Source organism: Galeopterus variegatus, unplaced genomic scaffold (genome assembly GCF_000696425.1).
Source record: "Galeopterus variegatus unplaced genomic scaffold, G_variegatus-3.0.2 Scaffold259, whole genome shotgun sequence".
Lineage (NCBI taxonomy): Eukaryota > Metazoa > Chordata > Mammalia > Dermoptera > Cynocephalidae > Galeopterus > Galeopterus variegatus.
This window is the reverse complement of record NW_007726370.1, coordinates 49,520-67,977: the sequence shown is the minus strand read 5'-3', so window position 1 is coordinate 67,977 and position 18,458 is coordinate 49,520. Positions and strand designations below refer to the sequence as shown.

General features: G+C 38.9%; 1 protein-coding gene across 3 annotated transcripts in view; it reads right to left on the bottom strand.

The window, feature by feature from the left end:
• The window catches only part of HMGN3 (high mobility group nucleosomal binding domain 3), a 35,329-nt gene extending 19,536 nt beyond the window's left edge, over positions 1–15,793 (bottom strand). For all 3 annotated transcript variants that reach the window (XM_008566641.1, XM_008566642.1, XM_008566643.1), the window contains exon 1: positions 15,598–15,793. In XM_008566641.1, the coding sequence (XP_008564863.1) occupies positions 15,598–15,612 (15 nt within the window). In that variant the 5' untranslated portion in view covers positions 15,613–15,793. The remainder of the gene's footprint in view (positions 1–15,597) is intronic.
• Between the last annotated feature and the right edge of the window lie 2,665 nt (positions 15,794–18,458).

Below are 18,458 nucleotides of genomic sequence, written 5' to 3'. Positions count from 1 at the left end.
GCTGAGCGCGGTGTGGGTGACACCAAGCCAAGGGTTGTGATCCCCTTACCGGTCACAAAAAAGACAAAAAAACCCCAAAACAAACAAAAAAAAAGGAACGAGGCTAGGGCTGTTTGGGTCAGCCGGCGGCGGACCCGACAATTTCTTTTAACCAGGAGACTATATTACATTGAGGTGATTTTTCTCTAATTTCCCAAAACAAACAAAAAAAAAGGAACGAGGCTAGGGCTGTTTGGGTCAGCCGGTGGTGGACCCGACAATTTCTTTTAACCAGGAGACTATATTACATTGAGGTGATTTTTCTCTAATTTGCTGGGCAATATTTTTAAAATATTGTTTTTCATTATTTAAAATTTCTTTAGAAATTATTTGCATTTTTTGTTACAAAGCCAAGGCTGGAGGAAAAAAGCAGTCCAATAGTGAGCTGGTTAGCAGAGGAAAACCATTCTGGGATCCAAAAATTCAAATAACCTACCAAAAGAAAGACTGAAATGTGCCTGTACCTAACTCTGTCACTTCTTGCCTAAAATTAACATATAACTCAACTACCTGGTTAACATGAGGTTAATTCTCCCCACAAATGGGGGCATTGCCCGTGAAATTCTTAGGTGTTTCAAAGAGCAGGTAGTTAGTTCCCTTCTTCTTATGACACATGAAACAGACAGCAGAAGTTTTATTCAAAGCCACAAAGACCATGTTTAACATTGTCATAGTTGCTTTTCGGTCATCATGTATATGTTGGGGATCCCCCAATACCGCATTGATTTTTAAAGTAATATTTAAATATCCAATACTTGGAATTCTCAGGACTAATAAGCAAACCTATGTTAAATTTCTTTGCCACTTCCCCTCCCCAATTGGCTTATCAGTTTCATCAGGTGACTCTTAAAAATTAAATTGTATTGATTAAGGTCACTGCAGGTCAGTATGTCTTCCCCAAATAATATTTTGTTGTTCAAGATAAAAGTAATTGAGTAAGAACTCTAATTTAAAATACGTTGGATGAGCTGAAATAAACAGCAACTCTCTCTTTTCTGAGGGATACTTTCAGGGAAAATATTTCACTGGTAATCAGGTAAAAAAGATAACTAAAAATAAGGAAAACGCCATGTTATACATGTTCAGTGAAACTATCAGCATAAATACACACAATTCAATTATGGGGTATATCTTTAGGATGAAAGAGGTAATTTTAAATATTTTATACCTCTTTGGTCTGAATTGCCTCTCACCAGAGTTACCTTTTACATGTGTTTCATGGAGAAAGCACCTGGCTGATTTCTTCACCAGTAAAACTAAGAGAATGGACCTGAAGATCTTATTCACCTGGCTGGCTTAGCTGTTCCTGTACTTATTTACCACACTACAAAAGTGTCATGTGTACATTATAGGGATGCCAGGCACTGGGGTCTTGGGAAAGAACAAGGTAAGGGGCACAGAAAAATAATAGTAATAAAGACATATATTGCACTTACATGCAAGACAATGATCTAAATGATCTGATCATCACCACAATCCTATAAGGTTGGTAAAAGAGTATTATACCCACTCTGTAAATGAGGAGTTGAGGCCAGAGAGGTTAAGTAACTTGTCCAAAATTATTCAGCTGGTAATCTTGCTGGTAAGTGGAATTGCTGGGACTCAGAACCAGGTACGCCGGCTCAGAGTTCATACTCTTAACCACTATACCACTCAAAGTGGATTGTGTTAGCTTTCCAAATTTCAAACTGGTGCAGATCTTGTATGCTAGAAGAGCAAAGGGCTTCCAGTTTGGGAAAAGCTTTAATCTGTAATCCTAGCTGAGGAGCACATGATTTGCAATGGTGTTTCCTATTCCTCTCACTCATGAGCCTCTTGAAATAACAATCCAAAAATCTCATTAAAAATACTATATGTTGATATTTTGCCTGGAACTTTCTGACCCTGCAGCTCTCCAGATACTGCTCCTCAGACTTTGGGTTTAGATTCTGTGTCCCTGAAGGTTAATGCCATGGTGAAAGAGGAACCCCATGTGTCATGGGTGGACGATGGGGATCAGGACAGGGTTCCTAGTACCTGGTAGAGGAGAAACTTTGCTATAATTCTAGAGTCCTCTAGCTGTTTCCAAGAACAAAGAAAATGAACACAACTCTGATAATGTGCAGCATGTTTTGAGTAGAAGAATCTAGGACCAAGCCATGCTGGTTCTCTCATTACTCCCCTTCATTTGCCTTCTGTCCCAGGTATGCTTGCAGGGTACTTCATGTGTGACCAAGAGCAACAAAGAAATGAATAAATCTTGCCAGGAGGCAGCAACCATGGGGTAAGATGCAGAATTGGAGGCAGCAAGGGCAAGATGAGAAAGAGGCCAGTGCTTACCCCTTACCACCAACTGGCCCCCAGGAAGCTGTTCCAAGAGAACAAGAAGGCCTAGGAGCTTCTGGAGGCCACTGCTCAGACCCACCAGCAGCTGCAACAGAAGTGGCAGAGACAGGTCCCATACTCTCAGATGTCCTTGAGAAGAATGACTCAGAGCCAGCCACTGAGCAGGGACTTATGCCCTTCTAGGCCAGGAGGACACACCCCACCCTGACTTTAACCCACAAGACTTCAGGACATGAAGGTGCTATTCTGGTGCAACCTGCCTCAGCTGAGTCTGTGCTGAGGGCGGGGTGGGGATCAGCTTAACATCCCCAAGTCCCTGAGGCTGAGTTAAACCTTGGCCTGACTCTGTCTGTGGCCTGGGCCAGAGTGCTTTCCCAGCTTCCCAGAGTGCTTTTCCCAAGAGTCTCTGGACTGCTCATCTCTAAGAATGGATAGGTGTTCTGGGCCTCCAGGCAGAGGGACAAGGTCTGAGACCCTCTCGCCTGAGCCCAGAGGGGCTGGAACCCAGCAGACTCCCAAAATTAAAAAAAAAAAGGAAAAAAAAGAAAAAGAAGAAGGTCAATGAACTGGGATCCAAAGCCAGTCAGTTCCATGCTGTAATTCCACTGGTTTGCTGAAAAAATGAAACATAATTTGAGACTGTGTGTAATTTGTCCACTTACAGTCACAAAAAGAAAAAGAAGAAGGTCAATGAACTGGGATCCAAAGCCAGTCAGTTCCATGCTGTAATTCCATTGGGTTGCTGAAAAAATGAAACATAATTTGAGACTGTGTGTAATTTGTCCACTTACAGTCACAAAATATATAACTGACACTTTTGAGAGGAACATAATACATCAAAAATCTTCAATGTGCAGAAAGTCAACCAACTGGGACATAAATTGTGTGCACCAGAGGCAGTTTCAAATCCATCAACATGCATTAATCCAGTTAAAGCCAATGATGGAAGTCAAGGTCTGCATCTCCTGGATCCAAATACATTGAATTAAGGACCAACAGATCCCTTCTCTAGACAGACTCCCACACCGGGCAGGCCAATCACATAGTGAAGTTTAAAAGAGAGGCCCACGCAGGCTCCCAGACTTGAGAGCACAGTTTCCACAGAAGAATGGAAGAACATGGTATGGTGGAAAAATTCTTCAGGCAGTCTGAGACCTTAAGCAACAAACCTAAAATTCGACCTCTAATTTTTCTAACTATGAGATAGGGTTAATCATACCTGTGTTATAGAAGATACCCTATCAAAATAACTTTTACATCAAGTGGAAATTAGAGAATACACTGAATGACAAAGAAGATGTCACTGCAATTTAGCTAAACTTGTGGTTAGAAAAATTATAGCATCAAACTAAAAAGCTTCTGTGCAGAAAACAAAACAATTAAAGTGAGGATACAACCCACAGATTGAAAGAAAATAATTGCAAACAATACATTATAAAGGGCTAATATCAAAAATACATAAGGGACTCAATGTACTCAATAACAACAACAACAACAAAAACCCCCAAAACAAAAAAACCCTATGAAAAAAATGGGCAAAGAACCTGAGTAGACATTTCTTAAAAGAAGACATGAAATGGCCCAAAGATGTAAGAAAAAAATCTTCACCATCGCTAATCAGGGAAATGCAATTTAAAACCGCAATGAAATATCATGACACACCTGTTAGAATGACTATTACCAAAAAGATGACAGATAACAATTACAGGTGAGAATGTGAAGAAAAGAGAACACTTGTACACTGAAGGTGGGAATGTAGATTAGAACACTGATATGGAAAATAGTATAAAGTTTTGTCAAACAGCTGAAAATATAACTACCATATGATCCAGCAATCTCTCTTCTGTATATATGTTCAAAGGAATTGAAATCAGTATGTCAAAGAGATGTCTGCACTCCCACGTTCACTGCACCATTACTCACAACAGCAAGATCTCAAAACTACAGAAGTTCTCATCAATGAATGAATGGATAAAATAAATGTGTATATAAAAAGTAGAATTCTACTCACCTTTAAAAAAAAACCCTGAAAATTCTGTTAATTGTGACAACATGGATGAATCCAGAGGACAAGTTAAATAAAATAAACCAGGCACAGAAAGACAAATACCACATAATTTTACTTATATGTGGTCTATAAAAAAGTCAAACTAATAGAAGTAGAGTAGAAAGGAGGTTACTAGAACCTGAGGGTTGGGATGTGGGTCAAAGATAAATGGGGACACGTTGGTCAAATGGTACAAAGTTTCAGCTGAGCAGGAGGAATAAGTTCTGGTCACCTATTGCACATCATAGTGAATATAGTTAATAGTAATGTACAGTATATTTCAAAGTTGCTAAGAGAGTAAATTTTAAATGTTCTCATCACAGGGGCTGACCCTGTGGCGCACTCGGGAGAGTGCGGCGCTGGGAGTGCAGCGATGCTCCCGCCGCGGGTTCGGATCCTATATAGGACTGGCCGGTGCGCTCACTGGCTGAGGGTGCGGGCGACACCACACTAAGGGTTGCGATCCCCTTACCGGTCACGAAAAAGGTATAAATAAATAAATAAAAATAAATAAATAAATAAATGTTCTCATCACAAAGAAATGATAAGTTTGTGAGGTAATGGATATGTTAATTAGCCTGATTTGATCATTTCATAATGTATACATGTGTTGAAACATCACACACCTCATAAACATATACAGTTATAATCTGTCAATTAAAACAAAATAAAAAGGAAAAAAATACTATATGTTGAGTTGCACATACTTTTACTATTCTGGGTTTTTAAACAGTCATAAACACAGATCTAAGTATTTTTTTTATCTTACTATTAAAACCAAAGAAAAAACATCAAGTCATTTCTATCATTTTTTTTTATAGCACTTTACATTTTTCAATGGGCTTTCACAATGTTGTTGTGAAAAAGAAAAAAGAAAACCAGCACCTCTCAGGGTAGATTTTGTATTTCTTTGTATGGAGTCAAAATAACCAAGATATAATTTTAAAATACTATCACTTTGTACAGTAAAAATGATTTAAAAATAATGTTTGCAGTTAAACATTCATCATTTGGTAATCCACAACACTGAAACGAAAATCTGTCCAGCCTTAGGTCCAATAGATTTTCCTAGCTATTAAGCTTTTATTCTTATTAGATGAGTTCCAGAAAAAGCACCTGCTCATTTTTTAAACCCAAGACCTAAGTAATGGTGGTTTAATATTTATAATACAATCTCTCAACATATTGTACAATATGCAACCATATTTACATATTCTTATTTATAGAGGAGTATCCCTATCATCCTATATATAGCACATTAATGAAGACAATATATCTTGGAAATAGCAAATCCAGCAGTTCATGATAGATTTGAGAAAATATGAAGTCTTAGGCTTTCAATACTCAAAGAAATCAATACTTGGGAGAGGACACTCGTGTGTGTGTGTGTGTGTGTGTGTGTGTGTGTATCTTGTATATAACCCTACAGTCCATTAATTACTGAAACACCTAGAAGGATTCATGATAATGTACCTCTCTTACCAAGCACAAGCCTGGACCCTGAGGCCAACCTTAGGACATGATCACAGATAATAATGACTTGTTGGGTAACTTTCTATGACTGGTACTTAGAAGGATGGTATCTTAATTAAAAACAGCATTTTAAACAAATGAACACTCACATATTTACATAACACTTGATTCTTCCTTGTTTCATTCATTAGGCACCTTAGTTTTAATCAAAATACATGAGGTTATGAGAAATAAATAAATACAAGAAGTATTATGGTGTCATGGTTAAGAGCAAAATTCTTTTTTTTTTTTTCCTTTTTGTCTTTTTTTACTGACTGGTAACAGGATTGCAACCCTCGGTGTCGCGCCTGTACCGGGGACCAGCAACGGGATCACAACCCTCGGTGTTGCGCCCGCACCGCACTCAGCCAGTGAGCGGGAACCGGTCTCCACATGGGATCCGAACCCTCGGCAGGAGCGCGGCCGCGCTCCCAAGCGGCGCACTCTCCAGTGCACCACCGGGCCGGCCCAAGAGCAAAATTCTTGAGTAAAAGAAGACTGGGTTAGAATCCTGGTTCTATCACTTCCTAGTTGTGTGATCCAAAGGAAATTCCTTAGTTTCACTAAATCACAGTATTCTCATCTGTGTATGAGAAAGGTTGCAGGGTTCACGGGTTAAGATCACAGACTCTGGAGCCAAACTTCTAGGAGTAAAATTCCTGCCCAGACATTTTGAACTCTGTTAATCTCTTGGTGCCTCAGTTTCCTCATCTGTAAATTAGAGATGAGAAGAGTACATATCTTACTGGGTTGTTGGGGGATTATGTTTATTAATGCAAAGCACTAAGAACAGTGTCTAACTTACAGAAAACCACAACAGTTACAATACATAACACTTATCTGAGAGATAAGGATAGCCTCATAGAACTATTGTGAGAATAAAATAAAAAATTACAGTATTATATTTCCCACATATGTTTATTTCTAATGACTTCACATGTTTTTATATAAACTAAGGTGCCTAAAGAATTTAAAACACATAGCTCAGGTCTGGTACATCCAGGCTTTCAATAAATGGTAGCTATTTAAAATTTAATACTAATAAATATATTTCTGTAAATTAATGATATAAATTTCTCAAAAAATAGGAATTTTTGGAGCCTATTTTAAAATTTAAAACCATTTTCTCTATTTCCCTACTTCTGAATGTGCATATCATTTACTTTATGGATGATTTAATAAGCATTTGCCTTAGCATATCTAAATGGCCCTGCTTGTGGACATGCTCACAAGATTTAAGAATACTGGATTCAATAAATACCTTGACCAAGAACCACCACGTTATTTGATTGAACTCTTCTAAGAAGACAGTGAAATGCACAATAAATAAGCAGCCAGTGAAAAAGGAATTCAACATTTTGATTTGGTTTGTTATCTTCAACACTGATTTTTAAATTACTCAGGAGACTAACATCATATTTCAATATACTAGGTACTGTGAAAGCAGACAGCTTAAATGTTATTTATTTCAGTCACCACTTCCAAATTGTACCCTGAAGGAAAGTGGAATATATTTAACTGTGGTGTAAACAAAAGCAGTGTTTTAGGGGGAACATATAGGAAAAGAGGATCATTTGATAACTGACTTGCCAAGGGAATTTTAATGCTACAGAGAAATATTTTTACACATTTTTTTTTTCTGTGAGAAAAAAATCAACCATGTAAAAAATGCACAAGATTAAAACTTATGTTCTTTCAAAAACACTACATTTATTATTTGGTCATTGAATATCTACTCCTACGATTGCAGTAATATCCAGGGTGAGATCTGCTTGCTCTCTATCCACTGCATGTGCCATTTGTCCTCCTACAAATTGGAAGCTTGGTGCTTATGACAAGCCTATTATTTCACTGTGGCTCTCTTAATAATTAAAAACATCATCATCATAAAAATGAACATCCATTGGCATTGGTGGTTTTACATATGCCAGACACTGTGCTAAGTATTTTGCATTCACCATCTCATTTAATTTCCACAACCACTCAGTAAGGCAGAACTCATTATTATCCAGTTTTACAGATGAGGAAGGAAACTGAGTCTTACAGAATTAGGAACTTAGAAGCTTAGGAAGAGGTTAAGTAACCTGCTCTAAATCATATAGCTAGTAGAAAGTGAATACAAGAAACAATTAAACAATACTTTCTTCCCTTGAAAACAATTCATTCATCCATTTGTTCGACAAATATTTACAGTATCTGTGCTAGGTGTTAGGGTGGATAAAAGAAAGATCAGAGCCATCAAAAACTTCATGGTCAAGTCATATTAGAAGGATTACAAAACAAAGTTAATTCAAAAATAGGTTATCAATCAAATAACTTGTGCTGATTCAGAAACATTGTTTCTTCTTTGGACATTCAGCCTGACCAAACCTTTGAATGCTCATAGCTCAGAGCTTTTCCTGTGGCTCATTATCACTTCTTGCCATGAATTATAAATACTTGCATATGTGTCTTACCCATCTTGTCAGACTGAAAGATCCTTAAACACAAGTTCACTTACCCATTCACTCCAAAAAGGGTTGGGAAAAAAACAGTAATTCTTCACTTAATTTCCCAAGGTGGTGGTACCTTGCATAAAGGTGATGCTCAATAAATGTTTAACATGGAGTAAATGAAAAAATAAAATGTACAGCTCTGCCATTTTGGAGGCTTTACTCAAATATAGGTTCCATATCAATATTTAACTCCATTAAACTCAGCAAGCATTTATGGCTGTCAGTCCCTTTCATATTCAAATTAGGAGACTCAATATTGCTAAGAAAGCAATCCTCCCCAAATATAGATTCAGTTGAATCCCTATCAAAATCATAGCAGCCTTTTTTTTTTTTTCCTTTTTGTCTTTTTTACTGACCGGTAATGGGATCGCAACCCTTGGTGCTGCGTCCGCACCACGCTCAGCCAGTGAGCGGGAACCGGTCTCCACATGGGATCCGAACCCTCGGTGGGAGCACCGCTGCACTCCCAAGTGGCGCACTTCTCCAGTGCGCCATAATGGGCTTCAGACACTATATTACAGACTTTACATATGCTGTATGCAAATCAGATATTAGTATGTCTAATTTTCAGATGAGGAAACCAAGGCTCGATATGTGAAGCAAGTCGTCCTAGATACCAGCATGCAACCTAGAGTTCTGAAGCTATTTGAAAGAAGAATGAGTTCTCAGAAAGAACAAGTCAACAACGTGGCTTTGTAGTTTTTCATAAGTCAAATTTTCACACTGTGATTTGAATAATTAATGGGAAGTATGACAAACTCCTAGGACAGTGCATAAAAACATTTAAATATAAATTGCAAAATGCATTCTTAAGTCATATATCAATTATTTATAAAACTAATTTAATGTGTGATTATTTTTTTTTACAAGTTGATTCTAAAATTTATATGGAGACACAAGACTTAAAAGCCCAAACGATTTTGGAAAAGAAGAGCAAAGTGGAAGACTGACACTACCAGATTTAAAATCTTACTATAAAACCATAGTAATCAAGATAGTGTAGTATTGTTGTAAAGATAGACATAGAGATAATGGAACATAATTGAGAGTCCAGAAACAAAGCTTTATATTTATGATGAAGTGAGTTTCGACAAAGGTGCATAGGCAATTCAGTAAAGAAAGGATGGTCTTTTCAACAAATGGTGCTGAGATAATTGGATATCTATATGCCAAAAAAAAAAAAAAAAAAAAGACTTTAAACCATTAGTCCACACCATACACAAAATTAACTCAAAATGGACCACAGACCTAAATATAAGAGCTAACACTATAAAATTTCTAGAGAACTAGATAAAATATCTGTGACCTTGAATTTGGCGAAGATTGATCAGATATGACACTAAATGGGTTTTATCAAAGTTAAAGACTTTTGTTCTTCAAAAGAAGCAAAACTTTTAATGCTACAGTTGGAAAGAAAATATCTACAAATCATATAATATCTGATAAAGGACTTGTATCCCTAATGCAAAAGTAATAATAATAAATACATTTTTTTTTTTGTCTTTTTCGTGACTGGCAAGGGGATCGCAACCCTTGGTGTGGTGTCGCCCACACCGCGCTCAGCCAGTGAGTGCACCGGCCATTCCTATATAGGATCCTAACCTGCGGAGGGAGCGTCACTGCGCTCCCAGTGCCACACCCTCCCAAGTGCGCCACAGGCTCAGCCCCAATAAATAAATTTTTAAAAATAGGTTTTTTTTTTTTTTAAAAGGATGTGTATCCCTAATATGCAAGGAATTCTTACAACCCAATAATAAGACAAATAACCCAATTAAAAATATGGGCAAAATATCTGAACAGACATTTCACCTAAGATATACATTATCCTAGTAAACACATGAAAAGATGTTCATCATTATTATTTATGACAGAAATATAAATTAAAATTCATTAGAAAGTCAATAAGTAAAAACACTTACAATATCAGGTATGAGCAAGGATGTGGAGAAACTAGAACCCTCATGAATTTTGGAAAACAGTTTGAAAGTTTCTTAAAATGTTAAACATAGACTACAATACAACCCACCAAGTTCTACTCTTAGGAATCTTCCCAAGAGAAATGAAAATATATGTCCATGGGATGACTTATATACAAATATTCACAGCAGCATATTTGTAATAACCAAAACCTGGAACAATCCAAATGTCCATCAACTTGTGAAAGGATAAAACAAAAAATGGTATAACCATACAATGGAATATTATTGGACAATAAAAAAGAATGAAGTAGGGATGAAACTCAAAAATATTATGCTAAGTGAGAGAAATCAAACACAAAAGATTACATATTGTAGGATTCCTTTTATATAAAATTTCCAGAAAACGCAAATTGAGAAAGTAGATCAGTGATCATCTAGCGTTAGGGTGGGTATAGGGATTGGCTATAAACAACATGAGGGACCTTTTGGGGTGAAGAACATATTTTAAAACTGGATTATGGTAATGGTTGCACAACTGTATAATTTATTAAAAATCATTTAAATGTATACTTTGGATGAATGGACTTTAAGGTAAGTAGATCACACATCATACTTCAATAAATCTTTTTTTTTTTTTTTAAAGAAATTAAACTCTCATCCACATTGCTTGATAGTGCTGAATGTCTGTATAAGTGCCTCAGCAATGGGCAGTGGTACTTTCAATCTGTTTAAACCAGACTGACTTAAAAAAATCACATCTCATTATTCTTAATAATGTGCATTTCTTTGATTTCTAGTAAAACTAAACATTTTCACCTACTTGAATCTGTTATTTTCCTATAAGGGATATATATCTTTTCCATAAGGACATGTGAAACTCTACCTTTTTAAAATAGGAACACCTTTTCAGTGATACGTGGTATAAATATTTTTTCGTAAATTTGAATTTTTTTTTCCTTTTTGTCTTTTTTACTGACCGGTAACGGGATCGCAACCCTCGGTGTCGCGCCCATACTGGGGACCGGCAACGGGATCGCAACCCTCGGTGTTGCGCCCACACTGCACTCAGCCAGTGAGCGGGAACCGGTCTCCACATGGGATCCGAACCCTCGGCGGGAGCGCCACCGCGCTCCCAAGCAGCGCACTCTCCAGTGCGCCACCGGGCCGGCCCTGAATTTTTTTTAAACAGAGTTTTTCTGCCACATTGAAAAAGTCATTTTCATGTAGCCAAATTTATCTGTGTTTTCATTTACAGTTTCTGTCTTTTGTGTTATGAGTGATATTCTTTTGAAAGACTAATTATCAGAAACCTTGAGCACTGTTAGTTAATCATGTCCTATATCAAGCCCAATGCTACTGGGCTTTTCCATTTTAAGAAAACAGATAAAAAGCTGATTTCAAATTTCAAAGCTAGAGGCAGATGGGCTTTTCTTCCTTAAACCTTATTTTAAGTGTAAAGAGAAATTGCCGTTTTACATGACAAATTTATGAAAAATTGCCTCATTAAAGAACTTCTAATGTGATACACTAGACATTTACAATAGTTCTAGTGATAAGGAACTAGAAAAATAAACAGTACGTGAAAATGTGTTTGCTGCTGCTAATTGTGACAGGACTATGATTCTAGGCCTCACTGGCTGATGCCTCTTTGTAGAACATCAGATCACATAACGACATGACCACTGCAGGCATTTGTGGATGTCTGACCAGAACAGTCTAGACCTCAAGTCACTCACTGTCCCACCACCACCTGAGTCCATAAGTGTTACAATTTCTCCTGCTATTCCCCTCACTCACAACCCATTATGTAATAAATACAGGAAACTCAACTTTATTTAAATCTTACAAAGTCAGACAGAGATTGATATGTACCGAAGAACTCCTCACTGTTAAGTGCTATGCTGCTTCAAAAAACAATACAGCAGTTATAAAACACCATTGGTATAATGTAGCTATGACTATCACACACAAAGACATATATAAAACTTACAAAGAAATTCATAAGAACATTTTATATAATGTGACCTAAATGTTATATAACTGAGGCCTGGTCACACTACGAGACAATCAGAAGATTCATTCAAATGCCTGATAACAGAAAATGACTCTGACTTTCTTGATATATTTGAGTCCTACCCACATTATGCAGACCAGCCCAAATTCAACCTTCTCTCCTCATCTATCCTATACCTTTTGTAGTCTATAACTATATATTCTGAAACATATAAACAGCCTTAAAGTTATTCAATCTGTTTTGTGCCTGCAAGTCTTATCTCATTCAATTAAATACAAGCTCCAAGAGAGCAAACTGCAAAATTTAATTCCTACAGCATTAAAACAGTGCTAGGATTCCAGATGTTTTTATTGACTATGTTAGTACCACTTCTTGCTCTGCAGAACAACTTAATCAGAATGTTCATTCAATAACATTTCTTAATTTCTAGGAAAAGGCAACACAAAGGGCAAAGATAGCAAAAAAAAAAGTATTATGGGGGCACTTTTAAAGCTTATCGTAATGTAGAACAAGCAGTTCTTTAGTCAAGAAAAATACTGTGGAGTACAATGTAAATGCTTTGGCAGTTACTCTAGCTTTACGGATTTCTTAAGAGCTACACCTGGATTGTTTCTGCTTTTTTGTTTGTTTGTTTGCATCTAGGCAGCTTTACCTAATGATGGTGGTTTCTAACGAAAGTTCCAGTGAACTCCAGGGTTCCATGAGGCAGCTCTAAGGTTTCACTGACAGATGGGATGGCCATGATAGCCGTGTTTGATCTGTGGTTGCACCTGCCCAGGTACTGACCCAGGTCTCTGGCCTCCAGGTATAAATGAAAAGCCTTCCTATTAATCAAGGAGGGGTTTCCATCTCTGAAGAACACTCTGATGCCCTGAAAAATGACACATAGGTGCCTGGACACAGGTCTGTCCCTAGTCCCAGGACTCTTGGCTAGCTAATGCATGGGGTTCCCTGCCAAAGCCAGTTACTATGTTGCTCTTCTTTCCCTCCCTTCTGTCTCCTTGAGAAGGTGGACAGTAAGGGAAAGTAAGAGTAATGGTTTCACCAACTCTGCCCTTGAATGTCAAGGAAAGGTTCTACCAATTCCAAGTCTATTATACACAAAAAGTGCACATCTAACCTACTGTTTATCTAAACATTTGTTAATAATTCCCAGGAGAAAAGATGGCTCCAATGTACTTAGTAACCCATTTCTTGATGATTAGTTCCTTTCACTCTACTAGAATTCCCAACCCATCATTAAAACCTATGATAAAATGCTGAAAATGGTGATATTTTAATATCCTCATCTTAGTACAATAGGGCTAAAAAACCCCACTATTTTCATAAAAATTAAGTTTAAATAATGAATCTCAAGTATCAATACTTTTAATATGCCATCCACATTCTTAAACTGGGAGTCCCTTGGGATTTCCTAAATTCCTTTTAACCCACCCATCACTAAATGAAGGGGATGAATAAATTATGGTAGAGAGTAAGGACTTTGGGATCTACAGCATATGATTAACTCATTAACTCTTTGCTATTAGCTATTGGTTGGTGAGATGTTGGTCAATTTATGTCTTTAAGCCCCAGTTCAATGGTGTTAACACTGCTCAAAGTGTTCTGAGGATTAAATGAGATAATACGAGTCAAACTCTGCACAGGACGAGGCAGACAACACTGTCCGTGTGTACAAACTCTAAGAGCTTTAAAAACTGTTTTAATTACGTTTTGTAAAAAGTGGAGTAGGAGGGAAGTTTCCACCAAATTCTTGAAATGACATATAAGGCAAAAAACTTCCTAATCTTAAAAGCTTCAATATTTTTTAACAATGCAGTCACTCACAGACACAAATCAGTCCACAATCTTTAATTGATAAAGCAATATTATTTGTAATTTCGCTTCATATTTAACACCCACACAGGTTGACATTGTTGGAAACACAGGGGCAGGCTGCGGGCAAAGCATTTTCTCAGGAACCAACTGTCACACACGTTTCCTCAGGGAGGAGGAAAGCCTTCCCTTCCCTCCCTGGGACAAGGACATGTCGCAGCCCGACCACGAGGGAGATGTGTGTCCCCGTGCATGGTATTTGGTGTCCGGGGCCTGAGCGGAAGGGGACACAGTCCGCAAGGAGTGGAAGATGAGACTCAGATGACCCTAGTTTCCTCTACGCAAGGAGGGGCGCGAGAGCGCGCGGACGCCCTTCCCCGAACGAGTGTGGGTTCGAGTCGCCGAGAGGACCTGATGGCCTCTGCCCTTGGACTGGCCATATTGGGCGCCCTAGGCGCCGTCCTGTCTTCCACCCGCCAACTCCGCCGCTCCCGCTGCGAGCTGCAGGTAGGTCCAGGCCGCCCGGGCCCCGCCTGCCGAGTGCCCGGCCCCGAGTGACACCGGAGTTTCGTATAACTTCGTATAATGTATGCTATACGAAGTTATGCCTCTACGCAAGGAGGGGCGCGAGAGCGCGCGGACGCCCTTCCCCGAACGAGTGTGGGTTCGAGTCGCCGAGAGGACCTGATGGCCTCTGCCCTTGGACTGGCCATATTGGGCGCCCTAGGCGCCGTCCTGTCTTCCACCCGCCAACTCCGCCGCTCCCGCTGCGAGCTGCAGGTAGGTCCAGGCCGCCCGGGCCCCGCCTGCCGAGTGCCCGGCCCCGAGTGACACCGGAGTTGGTACATACGGGTCCGCCGCGGAGGCGAGCAGGAGGGTGAGCGCTATTTTAAACATGGCTTTCCCTCTCCCTCAGCCTTAGAGCCACCGCGGGGCACCCGGCCGCCGGCACAGCCCACATGGGAATAATCTCAACATCTGCCCGGTTTATTATTATTATTATTATTTTTCGATCTCCCTATGCTTGTACTAGTTTTTCCCCTCTCGCTGCTTTCCCTCTACACTAAGCACAACCTGGCAGTTTGCAAAGAGGAAACTCCCCTTCTGGAAAGGGGAATGAGAAGCCGCTTTTGCTTCTTGTTGTTGGGGGTGGAAACCATTCCAGCGAGAATGAGTTCATAAAGATGGGAAGCCGCGTCTCTGGAGAGAAAGTAACAATCAGAGATCGATGAGGACGGAGGGGAGGATGAAGGGCAGGAGGGAGGGAGGGAGGAATGTTTGCAACAGGCATCTGAAAACAAGCGTGGAGAACCGAAGAGATTCCCAACCCGGGGGTTACTACCGCGCGCATTCCGCTTGATCCACTGCAATGACAGGATTTGCTGTAAGCACAATTTGAAGGCCTTTGAAATCTTTTTTGGTAAGACTTACCTTTCTCTTCGGCATAATGACTGTGTTGGTGCAGCAAAAAGTAAGCAACAGGCTGGAACTGCTGGCTCCGCCGCTGGATGCTGCCTCGGCCGCCGCAGCTGCTCAAGCGCAGGGGACGGCGTAGCCCGGCCTCTCCGACCCGCACCTCGGCGGCTCCCTCCCGGGGCCCTCCACTAGCTCTCCGCTCAGCTTCTCCAATGAGGAGCCCCGCCAGCCGGCCGCGAGGCCCCATTGGCCGAGGCAACGTTCTAAATTCCACGAGGGCACGCCCACCTCCGCGCGCACTGTACGCGCTGTTGTAGTTTCCCCTTCACCGAAAAAAATCTGCCTGGCGACTGAGCATGCCCAGTTAAACTAGTTGTCCCCAGGCCACACAACCCTGGAGTTTCATTGTTTTGCTGCTCCGTCTTTGGGTTGTATCAGTAAGAAGAGTGTGCGCCTTCATAGGAAGCAAAAAGAGTAACGATAGTCACGTTAACTTCATAATGTAAATATGTACACAGCAGAGAATTTATACATTTCCTGCGGGGAAAGGCTTGTAATGAATGTTACCTGATAGAGACCTGTAAAGGGTGGGAAGGTACTCTATTCTGGGAAAGGATGGCAGTCTCTAGGGTCTCCATTAACTCCTCTGGATATCTAGTGACAATAGTACCTAGAATTGCTTTGCTCTAATTTTCTAAAATTTGTCATTACAAGTCACTCACTAATTCAACCAACTTCAGGCTAGGTGTAAAGAGGAATCGGATAGGTTTGTTAGGGAAATTAGGAAAAGAAAGAACAAGGTAAGAACAGATTATTTTATATTGAAAATATATACTTTATATAAAACATATTCATATATATATGCCACACTTTATGCATAATTTAGTGTTCCTTAAAGTTCTACAAGGAATTAAACAGACATTGAAACAACACTTCCAAATTTACTTTGAGACCAGTTTTACACTGACAGTAAAACCAGTGAAAAACCTCAAAAGAAAAGAAAGCTACAGACCAGCATCCTTCATACACATAGACACAGAAATCGTGAACAGAATTTTAGTAAATCAAACTCAGAAACATTTAGAAGGATAATACATCAGGACCAGGAGGGTTTATCCCGGGAATGCAAAGGTGATTTAACTTCTGAAAATCAATCAATGTAATTACCATATTAATAGAATAAAGAAAAAATGGTCATTTCAACAGAAGCAGGAAAAGTGCTAGTAAATAGGTAAGCAAACTGATAAATGAATGTAATACTACTTAGCAATAAAAAGGAACAAAATATTCCTACATAGATGAATATCAAAAACAAAATGTTGCATGAAAAAAGTAAAATACAAAAGACTATACTGAATGATTTCATTGACATGAAATTATAGAAAAAGCAAAACTAGGCAAGATTTAGTTTCAGCATCGTCACAGAAGGCAGAATTCAATCATAGGAAAATGTATTGATGACCAAAATATGGCCAAATCCACTTTGGTCACACAGAGGCTGTAAATATGTATTAATAATATCATCAAGCAAGTAGTTTTAACACTTCACTTTGTCTTTATTAATTTTCAGAATAAATGAATCGGTATCTTAGGAAACTCCAGAGGTGACCAAGGGCTTTCTCTTTCAGAACATCTTTACAAACTCATGGGTTTTTATGTATTTGGTGTGCTTCAGTCTGTTGCTATCATTATTATTATTCTTTTAATGCTCATACTGTCCCATCTTTAGTCAATGAGAGCCTTTTCAAATTAGTGCCTATGTCCTTTTGACATGATCCTAATTATCTTTGAGAGATTCCTTGCTCTCAGGCATGCAGTGGATGACAATATACTCTTAAGAACTAAGATAAAACCAATCCATTGCTTAATGCTGCATAAAAACTTACAGGTTAGTGTTATTACCATTAAAATGATATTTATTATGAAGATTTCTTGGAAGAGAGTTAATTCGCCAAGTGCTTGATAGTTAAAAAAAAAAAAAGCCAGTGAAGACACTTTTAATAAGGTAGGTGTGGCGAGGATGCGTAGCACTTGAAATCTGGATTAAATTGTTTTTCTTTATATACATGAAAGATGCCACAGCAAAGGTAGGCCTAAGGTAAAGTTTTCCCCTGTGATGAAAAGTGACTTACTAATTTGGCTTCTTTAGTTGATATTTTTCAAGGCCAAACAATCAACAACAGCAAACAAAACTGTGAATGTTTTTACTGTGCATAATAAAACAGCTGCAATGAAATGGAAGCTTGCTGGTTGGATAAAGAAAGTTGATTGTGAGGACCTTAAATCACTTGAGTCTCTCAATTTATTTGCAAGTGATGAAAATAACACTTTGGTTGAGAAATAACACCATTGGTTATCTTTCCTTTGATGTGGATTGCATGTGACTGAACAGGACTCTCTGGAATGAAGTGTTCTCTCTTGTACCTTCAGTAGCCTTCAAGATCTGGGAAAATCAGTACAAACCTCTGCTGGCAGCCCTGGAGGTAAGAGGAGTAGGTCAAGATAATGCTTTGGTGAGTAGCTAGAATTCCAGATTGAGATAAAGACACCAGAGCATGCCACATGCAAGACTGTGAGGTGGTCAACCTGGTTAGCAGTAAAGACTCACTTGTTTATCTGCATTTTCCACTGAGCATTTCTACTGCTTTGAAATATCTAGCTCCAAGACAGTAAAAGCAGCATGTGTATACTATCTTAGCTAAGGTGGACAATGGACAGATTAAGGGATTTACTGCCTGAGGAAGAAAAAAGGAAAAATTAGCAAACAAACTTCTTTTCCAATTCCACCTCCTCTCTCCTTCTTCCCTGCTCAAAACTGTTGGAATCTTATACCCAGCATTTTTTTTTTTTTTTTTTTTTTTTTTTTTTTTTTTTTT